The sequence below is a fragment of the Zingiber officinale genome, chromosome 9B, assembly GCF_018446385.1.
Source record: "Zingiber officinale cultivar Zhangliang chromosome 9B, Zo_v1.1, whole genome shotgun sequence".
Classification (NCBI taxonomy): domain Eukaryota; kingdom Viridiplantae; phylum Streptophyta; class Magnoliopsida; order Zingiberales; family Zingiberaceae; genus Zingiber; species Zingiber officinale.
Genome location: NC_056003.1, coordinates 25633792 through 25645347, shown reverse-complemented (window position 1 = coordinate 25645347; position 11556 = coordinate 25633792). Strand labels below are relative to the sequence as shown.

The 11556-nt window shown below is 38.4% G+C and overlaps 1 protein-coding gene across 1 annotated transcript; it reads left to right on the top strand.

The window, feature by feature from the left end:
- The first annotated feature begins 561 nt into the window (after positions 1 to 561).
- Positions 562 to 954, top strand: LOC122022889. Its single transcript, XM_042581001.1, has one exon. It carries the CDS (start codon positions 562 to 564, stop codon positions 952 to 954), a length of 393 nt encoding a protein of 130 aa, XP_042436935.1.
- Positions 955 to 11556: the final 10602 nt, after the last annotated feature.

Below are 11556 nucleotides of genomic sequence, written 5' to 3'. Positions count from 1 at the left end.
ATGTCTTTGAGTATTTTACACCGGTTTTTCCAAAAATCGGTGTCTATGAGCCCAGATTTTCGCTCATAGACATCGGTTTTTTAGGCGATGTCTAGAGCGCCTTTTTTTTCGCTAATAGACATCGATTTTAATAGCGGTTTTTAAAACCCGGTGTTAATAAACTAAAATAAAATATTTTAATTTTCCCACCAGCCAAAATTTGCAACACTATGATGTTCCCTCCGAACCGAAACCTATATCCCGCTCCTTCATCCGACCATCTCTCTCAGCCTAAACCTAAACCTAAACCTCCGACCATCTCTCTCAACTTCATCTCCCTCTTCCCCTTCCTAGATCGACGCCCCTTCCTCTCCCGATCAGGATCAGGACACGATGCCCTTGCTTCTCCGTCCAATCACACCGCATCTCCTCCAACTCCTCCCTTTGGGTGAGAAGAGGAAGCCTTCTTCGCATTTTAGTATGTTTTTTTTTCCACAACACTTGTTTTTATATTCCGCAGTCAAAGACTTAGCTCTCCTTCTTGCCTTCCCAAATCTGTCGGGTTTCTCCTTCCCGATCGCCATGTCCTCCTCCCTCCTCCCCCTCCTTTCTCTCTTCTTCCCTTCCTCCCTCTCCGCGGTGGTGACTGGCCAATCTTCGGCCTCGCCATCCAATAGCTCCACTGTCTACGACATCCTCCAGGAGTACAACCTCCCTCACGGCATCCTCCCCGACACCGTCAAGTCTTTCTCCGTCGCTTCCAACGGCTACTTCGTCATCGATCTCTACGGAGAGTGCTACATCGACTTCAAGTACGTCGTCTACTACGCCCCGCGCGTGTCTAGCTTCCTCGTCTACGGCTCCATCTCCAACCTCGTGGGTGTTCAGATCCGGAGCTTTCTCATCTGGTACGGCGTCAGCTACATCAAGGTCGACCTCCCCTACTCCGATTTCGTCTACATCCAGTTCGGCTAGGTCACTCGCAAGCTCGACATTGACCAGTTCCAGCACATACACTCTTGCAGAGGGAATCTCTCTCTGTTTCAGCGCGCCAAGAAGGTTGTCCGTTCAGTGTTCGAGGTAATGCCACTGTGTAGTTTCTGCGTTTACAATCGATTTACTTTAGTCCATGAGTCAGAGAGACTTTCCAAGTAGCAAAGGTTGCAGGGAGAATTTAAAAGGGCATATTTTTTCCTTGCTTGATAGAGAAACTAAAAAGAATCTAGCTGGACTTCATTGATTCAATGTTCTTGTGAACAAGTGGAACGATGTCTTTAGTAGTATGAGAATTACAGACTCCGTCGGTCTAACTTTGAACTAAATCTTGCTAACAAAACAAAAAAAGAAGAAGAGAGAAATAGATAACCCTAGTAGTTTTTTCAATGTTCTTTTTGTCATTTAGTATAATTCAAGGAAATATTGAAGTATAGTCCTGAAATTGGTCAAAGAGAATCTCTTCCATAGATCTTGTTTCTTACGAAGTGTTTTTCTTTTCATTAGTGTTATTATAGATCTATCAAAACTTTTATAGGGATTTTTCTTATCTTTCATAATGTTTTTTTTTAAAAAAAAAATCAAATTTATCTCAACATATCCCACAACTGTTAAGTCGATGATGTAGAAAATGTAGATCAGCCTCTTTAACTACATTGCTTGTCAACTGAGGATAAATTTGCAACATTAAATTAGTGGAAAATGGAAAAACCTTACTTACCCCTGAATCCCTAACCCCACAGCTGCTGAAACCCTCCCTCGACTTTGCTGGTGCCAGCCTCAATAACATCTAGCTTGACTCCCTGCTGGCGTATTATCTCAATGGTGACTTTGCCTTCCTTGCCAACTTCACAAATCATTTATTAATTAACTCTTTTTAATGTTTTCATAGATATGGAATTCCATAGGTTGTAATAGATTTATTAATTAACCCTTAATTTTATGCAAGTATGTCTATGATGGGGAATTTTGTTATTGGTTATATATTGAACCATTTTTTTCCATTTCAGAATATTTTTGTTCCCCAACTTTGAGCAAGTCATGTGAAAGAAAGAACCATACTTCCCTTTTTTACAAGAATTTTTGTAAGAAAGCAGTTGCAATCAACATGAGTTGTAAATTTTACATATACTACTTTATGCATTTCATTATACACTCTAGTCGGTGAACTTCAATTTGTCCATGGAGTATGTAAGTTTGTCATGCACTATTCATTCCCTTGGAAAAATGCTTGAAGTTAACAGAATTTAATCTCTATCGTACATAATTTCCATTTAGGATGACAACAGATATAACTCAAGTAGAGGTGCACATTTAAATCTCAAACGTGCAGAAAAAGCTCGCATATTGGTTAACAAGATTCCAGGTATGATTTGCACAACCTTGATAAATTTAATTTTAGGTAAAATAATGGCATGTAGCCATGAGGTAAGCAATGTATCCGATCCACCTGGTGAAATAGGTTTGCTTTTTGAGTAATTATGATGAATTCCTTTTTTTGTCTCCCTTTTACATATTTAACATACACTTGGTACTTGGACACTTTACAGTGGCTGCTTGTGACTTGTTGATTATTTTTTACGTTTATGTGCCTTATCTGACGATTCTCATAACTTGCCTTGAAACAAGGTAGTAGTAAATTCTATAATTGTGTGAGTGTAGCTGATGGGTAACTTTTGATTACAAAATGTGTATTATAACCAAGTTAAGGGATTTTTTCTTCCCTTCAAATGGAATCTAAATTAGTCCTTTTGTCATCTGGATACAGAGAAACTAGGAGAAAAGGTGTTAATTATCAGAAGGCTAACTTGTCATATTAACACGAGGATCAATTTGAAACTGTTCAACCCTGAGCCTAAATGTTTATGTTAGCATGTATGTCATTTGAATGCTAATTTATGGGTTTTTGTTAGATTGTTCTGTTAGTTGAGTGACGCTAATAATTCTGAATTATCTACACCACAGCTAACTTTGCATTGGACTGATAAAGTGATAAAGCATTTTAAAGTCTCTCTTTCCATGTATAATAATTAAATTCTTTGTTGCTGTAGCTCTTGTTGATACTCTGGTCGGTAAGACTCATGCTTGGGAGGAGGATCATGGCATGCTATTCATGTATGACAGTGTTCCGCTCCTCTCAGAGTGTCCACTTTTCATATGTAAGTAGGAAACATGGCAGTTTCAATTGGTTTTAACTATCAGTATTGTCTTTCAACTGATTTAGACCCATTTGTCGATCTTTTCATGCAGTTTCCATCTTTTAACACTGCAAATTCTGTTTTAGAGCACCTTTTTAGCCCCTTGCATTGTTCTTATATCTTAACAACCTAGTGTTTGCTTTCAGTATGAAAGATTAGAGGAAGGGTCAAACAAAAAGAAGGAAATTCTCTCGGAGATCACTAAGATGATGATGCACAGAGCACACCTTGACAGTAGCATCAAACTCATCGACAATCTAATTTTTGGATCGGCTATTGCACCTTCAGTCCTCAAAATCGTGAAGCCATCTGGTCAGGCTCTGGTTGATGATTGGGTTTGCTTGAAAACAGTGGTAAATATTGTGCTCTAGCATATTCATCTTCACAATCTATTTTATTAAACATGACCATGTGTTAACAAAAACCTTAGGTCCAAGCATTCGAGTCGCATTGTGGATCGCTCACTCAATATGGCATGAAGTATATGCCAGCTTTCGCAAACATATGTAATGAGGGTGTCTCGAAGGATGCGATGGAAGAAGCTTGTGGTAATGTTTGTGGAAGCTACAACTCAGCTAAGTGGAGTCCCTTTATCCATGGCTATAGTGCATGATCTTGTATCTCAAAATTGCACGTCTAGTGCAATGTAAGCTCATCAGTGCTCATACATAAATATATACACACTGGCAGTAAGAATAGTCATATGCTTACTTAAACTTGTTCAAGGGTGTTGTTTCAGATAGCTAGAGCCACCTAAAATCTCGGTCTTGATATTTTAATTGACAATGCATGTTAGCTAATATAATTAATTTAAAGTGGTAATTGGGCCAATACTAGAAGATGGTTATAGAATTTTAGTATTTATAAAGTTTGAATGTATTCTTGAGGTAGTCTCCTAACGTGAACTTGCTCAACATTGATTTCAACTCAATTTGATTGTTCAAGGTGGAATTCTCTTCCTCAAATTTTGACACAGATTTTTCTTAAGTTTTGACACAGGTTGTATCTTGAATCTTCTTGGTAAGTCAAATTCAGTCTTCTCCTTGAGTTGTATTGACAGAAACTACATCAGCAATGCATTATTAACTGCATGTATTATTCTTCTATTTTTGTTCTTTGCTGTAGTTAAGTAGACCAAATGATATTTTTGTTTGACAGATTAGAACAGTGGATGTTTTAACTCAGAAAACTAGGCATTTGAAGGTGAAAAGTGGTGAGATTAGGGAAATGAAAGGCGCAAGAAGAATGAAGCAGTATAGCAAGTTGAACAGATTCTAATTCTCATAATTTAATGTAGCCTCAGCTTGATTTTTGACTCACGATGTTCTACCTTGATGTGTTGTTAAAAGAATGTTCTACCTTGATGTGTTGTTAAAAGAATGTTCTACCTTGATTCTGATATCTATTAGCTTTTGATGTAAAAAAATATTTGTGTATTTTATGAATACTGTTGTAAGAAGAATATTTATGTAATTTGTGAATATTTGTATATTTTATGGATACTGTTGAATGAAGAATATTTGTGTAATTTGTGAATATTTGTGTATTTTCTTGGTTACTATCGGTTTTTCACTGTTTCGGAAATCAAATTTGTGTTGGTAAAAAATACTGATATTACATCGGTTTTCCATCGCTGCAAAATCGGTGTCATTAACTAATATTACATCGGTCGTATACCGCTGCCAAAACTGGTGTTATTACCATATAATATTACATCGGTTTTATACCATTGATGAAACAGTGTCGTTAAGTGATACTACACCAGTTAATAACCGATTCGAAAACCGGTGTCGTTAAGTGATACTATACCAATTTTAACCCGATGTCTAAAATTACAGACCTTTTACATCGCCTTCATAGACATCAGTCTAAAATGTAATAGACATCGGTGGAAAACCGATGTCTATGAGGATTTTTGTTGTAGTGATATACTGTTTCTTTTAATGACAAAGTGGTTGTCAAGAAAAATAGGGTAATTATCTGTTTTAGTACATTAGTTGGCAATTTGTATACTCTAAATCCAATAACTCCCATAAAGTAATAAATGAAAATTAATAGCACATCTTCTAATTCTAATAAGAGAAAGGTGTTGGAACCCCAAGGTATTTTGGTGTGATTAAACAAGTTAAGTTAGGTCATGTTTTGTCTAACCCTTGTGTCTAAGTGTGCAGGAGCTTAGGAACACAGGAAGTCGAGCGGAAGACGCGGCTAGCGAGAAGGACGGCACGGGGAGAAAGTCAACGTTGGCAGAAGAACTCTTCGTAAAACTTTATCTCGAAGTCAACCCAGCTCATCTGGTTGACTGCTCTCTTACTCTTAACTCGCTCCCACCACATACAAGCATCTCCAGATAGGCAGAAAGAGGCACACTTAACCTTCTCGACTTCTGGCCAGTCAAGAAGCTCCATTGTGCTCTCCAGTGTCTTGAACCAAGCCTGGGCATCCTAGGGCTCAATCGTGCCTGAGAAGTTTTCTAGCTTCAGCTTTAGCCACTGTATTAGGTATGCTTCTTGTCTTCTAGACGCTGTGGCGACTTCCAGGGCAGCTGATGGGACTTCAGTCACCACTGGGGTCTCAACATTGATGGTTGGGGGAGTGGGAGGAGCTGGCTTCTAATTGGTCATCAAGTTGGCAATCACTTGTTGCTGCTCTACTACTTGTCTCTGGAGTTGGGTAACAACTTCAGAGAGATTGAGCTCAGTTGATCTAAACTCTTCATTCTCCTGATCTTGGTTCTCAGTATGAACGGTACGGGGATGTCCTCTTCTTGACATCCGATTATGCAAAGAAAAAGACTTGGTATCTTCTCTATCCTTTCTAAACATACATATATATGGATCAAGAAAGGAGTAACAATAACTTCTATCTTACTTAAGTACTCATAAGCAATTACTCTGTACTGCAGTTAATAATAAGGAAAGCAATAAAAGAAAGAATTTAAATACTTTCTTACTTGAAGACGGCAAGGCTGATGCTGGTGTGTGATGCTAGAGAATGGGGACTGCTCTGATACCAACTGTAAAGACCCACCTTCTACACTACTACTACTACTCTAAAGGTGGATGCTACTTAACTACTAACTCTACTTAACCGGTATGATTAAAAACCACATGAGAACCCTACCGAAAAATTTCGGCAGAGTCTCCCCTGTACCAGTAACCTCAAACTGATATACAAACACTATATACGCAGCCACAGGCAGCTGGAATTTATTTCAAACTATCACGCAGTTTATATATAACAAAAAGAAGCAAAATACCAAAGGAAACCAACTCTAACAAAACACGACAAAACAATCCAACAAGTAACATGTATAAGTTCTAGATACTTTAAACAATTAAACCAAAACACTCTTAATAAATTCTTGACAACTTCTTAGATCACTCCATAGTCCAAACATCACACGCCCATCAAGCCTCCCCTTGTCGCCTCTTTCATATCGTTTTGGCTTTTCCTTTATCTGCAGTAGGAGGAAATGCAGTCTATAAGAAAAATTTACTTAGTGAGCGCTATCTAACTCACAAAAACTCGATATGCATGTATATAAATAAAAACATGCTAAAATTGAATGCTAACATGTAAAGCTACTCATGCTCATACATAGCAAAGGAATCATACTAACTGAAATACTAAACATGTATAGCTAATCATGCTCATAAACCAATAAAGGAATCATACTAACTGAAATACTAAACATGTATAGCTACTCATGCTCATAAATAGTGAATAACAGTAAGCTAACTCATGCTCTTCTAATAGTAAAGAAACATACTGAAAGGCTAAACATGTAAGGCAAGTCTATACTATCATGCTAGCATAAAGAAATTAACTTACTTAATTCTAAACACCTTCTGTATCTTATTTCACTTGCTTAATACTTATACTTTAATACTTTTATACTTCAAAATAATAATAAACTTCTTTCTTGGGCCCGGCATTGTACCAATTTGTGTGCATTCTTAATAAGAGTCGAGGTAGCTAATCCCGAAACTACTAAGGTACTTCTAGGCGATCTTGTGCCTAGGGGCGATCTAGGAGCCCACCCAATGGACCTTGTGTCCGGTACATGCCATTTAAAAGTAAAATACTTATTTTCTTTTTAACTATTACTTCCTTATACTTGTTATTCTTTAATTCTCTTGTAATAAAAATGTCTTGGCATTTCTTTGAGCACTTGATGTGCCACTGATCCCAATTCTTAAACTTAGGGATTCTATTAATACCTTAGTCTCTCTTTCTTATAACTTCTTATAACCCTCTAAAGAATTTATTAGAACTCTTTTTCTTTTTTCCCACCTACAGGCAGATTCTAAAGTTTTTATAGAGCAACAGAATTCTTTAATCATGTATCGACAGACTCAAGCAAAGGAAAGCAAATCAAACTTCTTTTAGCATGCTACAATAAACATAAATCAAAGAAAAGCAGAATTGTACTCTTTAAGCATACTACATCAGATATGAATCAAGAAAAACTAAATTTGATTTCCTTAAGCATACTCTAAAATAAAACTCCTCATGTTAGTCTAATAGCAAAAGACTAAAAATAGAAATCAACACTGCTCATGTTAAACCGATCTTGCTTAATTATTAGCAAATGGATAGTTGCTCATGCTTTACTATCAGCAATCGAAAACTAAACAGCAAGGGAATAATCTAAACAGCATAGGAAAAATCTAAACAACATGCTAAAACCCATTTAAATTCCTTCTCCTCTTCTTTAACAAACTCATGACAGCAAAGGTAGATTAACCAAGCTAGGGCAGCAAAAAGGAAATTAACCAACAAAAGAGAATTATCATTGATAACCTAGATTCGAATCTGTTCGTCATGCTTACTGCCTAGCAAATGAAAGTTAAAAGATCTGCTCATGTATATCTTGTATATCTATATAAACTAAAATTTGCATATCATACAAGCTTAAACTAAATCTAAAACTTGCTCGAAGTATTAGGCACTTAATTGGTTTACCAAGTACAGATCTTAATCTCATCTGACTTGTGGTATACTTTGTAGACCTATACGTGGTTTACAAATCTGCACTTTGTAAATGGGTTTACAAATAAAACAACACACAGATTGTTATTACTTATTGCCCATCAGATTTTAAATATTCTGTATTGTATTTTGTTCCAAAAGTCTGCCCCGTTTCATACTCCCTTCCCAGTACAAAACTTTAAAACTAAAGGCTAACTAAAAACCGAACAAACCCATCAAGGTAGCAAGGACGTCTAAATTGAAATCCTAACTAATAGGGGCTGTTCTAAACTCAAGTAAAGCTGTTCGTGGTTACAAAAATGCAAATAAAACTGATCATGCTTAATTATTAGCAAATGGAAAACCGAAATGCTCAATATAACAACCGACGAATCTAGGGTTGTTCCTGCTCGGTGAGAAAGCAAAGAAGAACAACGAAATCGCGGAACTACTCCTACTGCAGGTGAGTAGCAACTCACCCCTTGTTCTTGCACATACAACCGACGGAGACGACCTCTAGGGCTTCGGAGGTGTGGCTGTTTCGGCGAGCCCTTGACACCCGTGTGCTCTCCTCGATGAGGTGACCAACACCGTGTGAAGATCTCACGAAAAAGGTGCTCGGCCGGCCGTCGAAGTCGATGCCCAAGGCTCGGCGTTGTTTCCGCCCGAGCACAGGAACGACGTGGCGCGTGAAGAGAAAGCGGAGAAGGAAAATTAGGTTTCGGCTAACACCTATGTTCTCCTTTTAATACCTAAAACTTCTGTCATCAACTACTACTTAAATATAATCGCTCCCCTTCTTAATCACAAAACCACTGTAGACCGGTTGGTTGGGCTGGGTTCGGCTGAGGTTCGGCTCGGGTCGAGGTCTTGGGTTCGAGTCTCACCTTCAACGTTTTTTGTCAAAACTTCTTTCTTTTTGTAACCCTACTAAACGACCTCCAAAAATTACGTAAAAATACTCTAAAAATTCATAAAAATCTCTAGAATATTTTAAAAGCATTTCCAAATATTTTTGAAGACATTTAGAACTCAAAATAGGGAAAATTAGGTCGTTACAATCCCCCATACCTTATAAAAAGTTCGTCCTCGAACTTAGAATAGCTCTGGATATTTCTGTCTCATACTGTCCTCACGTTCCCAAGTGACTTCCTCGTGCTTCTGGTTTTGCCAGATAACCTTCACTAGTGGCACTTCTTTATTTCTTAGTCTCTTGACTACTCTGTCCACTATCTGTGTAGGTATGCTCTCATAACTAAGATCCTCTTGGATCTGCACTGACTGAGGCTGAATCACTTGGCTAGGGTCGTGGAGACACTTCTTTAGCAGGGAGACATGAAATACATTATGTATTGCTGACATGTCCTATTGTAAATCCATCTTGTAAGCTACTTTCCCAATCCTTTCTATGATTAGGTAAGGTCCTACATAGCGAGGACTTAATTTGCCCTTCTTGCCAAATCTCATCACTCCCTTCATAGGAGCGACCTTAAGAAAGACTGAATCCCCTACTTGGAATTCAAGTGGCCTACGTCGTGTGTCAGCATAACTCTTCTGTCTACTCTGGGCAGTCTCAATTCTCTGTCTGATCTTCTGAATAGTCTGAGTAGTTTCATCTATCAGCTCTGTCTGAATGCCTAGTTCCACTTCCATTTCTTTTCTTTCACCTGCTTCTTGCTAGCAAATGGGTGATCTGCACTTCCTGCCATACAACGCCTCATATGGTGCCATCTTGATGGTGGCCTGATAGCTATTGTTGTAGGCAAACTTAGCTAAGCACAGATACGTACACCATCTTCCCTTGAAATCTAGCGCATAAGCTTTGAGCATATCTTCTAAAATCTGATTTACTCGCTCTGTCTATCCATCAGTCTGAGAATGGAAGGCTGTGCTGAACTTGAGTTTGGTGCCTAATGCATTCTGAACACACTCCCAACAATGAGAGGTGAAGCACCCATCCCTATCGGAAACAATCGACTTCGGAATTCCATAAAGTCTGATCACCTCTTTAACATATAGTTGTGCTAATTGCTCTATAGAGTGGGACACCTTGATGGCTAGAAAATAAGCAAACTTGGTCAATCTGTCTACTATTACCCATATCGCATCATATCCATTTGTGGTTCTTGGGAGACCTGTTATGAAATCCATGGATATGTCTTCCCACTTCCGCTCTGGGACTGGGAGAGGCTGTAGAACTCTTCCTGGTCCCTGGTGTTCTGCCTTGACCCTCTGACATGTCAGGCAGGTACTGACTTATTTAGTTACATCTCTTTTCGGTCCAGACCACCAGAACATCTGCTTCACGTCTTGGTACATTTTAGTAGAACCAGGATGCAAGGAGTATGGTGTACTATGTGTAACGCCCGCCCTTCCAGGTACCCCTAAGGCTACCCTAGAGGGACGGACGTCACTTAACATAGACATCATTTACTAATGCATATGGATTCATAGCAGCGGAAGACTTTTTTTTTTTTTTTTTGACATCTACCATATGCATCTAGTTCACTTAACATGGCATGTGAAATCAAACGTACCAACATAACATGAGTAGGATATCATACTAGCTGAACATTATCATAAGCATAGGTCCAACATTGTTCACATGCATAACTTAGATAACCCAAAAGCATAAATAGATCTATCCACCAGCACTTCCACACACATCTTCATCGCCTTTCCTGCTGCTCCCCTTAACTGATCCATTCCTTGCCTTTATCTGCAGTACAAGGAAAACGTGTAGCTATAAGCCAAAGGGCTTAGTGAGCTCCTTTCCTACTCATAAATCCGAATCACAATAATACATAAAGTGACACATGAAATCAAACATATCATATCATCAAATGGTATGGAAGAACATAACATAATCGTCTCCTATCATATAAGGAACATAACATAGCATGGCATAAAATGTGTCATCGCTTGTAAGTACACATCATAACATATCATATCATATAAGTATGTCTCATGAAAATCTATCATGTCATGTGAATTCATATCATGAAACGTATCATAGAAACACCTATCAAAACATATATCATGTCAGGTGAGCATATCATACCTCCTTTTTATTTTCATGTAAGGATTTCATATCATGTGAACATGTAGATGCAAGATGTAGAATGATTTTCAAAACATGCATCATAGAATGAACATTTGCATCATGCTTCTTGTAAAACATATCGTATACATATACTTGAACATAATATCATCAACATGAGAAGGGCCCCGGCTTGTACCACATGTAAACATAAATGCGCGCAATCCCTAGGATAGGGTAGCTAGCCCCGAACCTACTAGGGATCTAGGTCCGTTCATAGTCCGTCGACCTAGGGGCGTACTAAGGAGCCCATCCCTTAACGAGATCCGTTCATAGTCCGTCGACCCCGGGGCGCTTATGGAGCCCACCCTT

Excerpts from the sequence above, each read along its gene's own strand:
- LOC122022889 (XM_042581001.1), top strand. The coding sequence starts at position 562 with ATGTCCTCCTCCCTCCTCCCCCTCCTTTCTCTCTTCTTCCCTTCCTCC.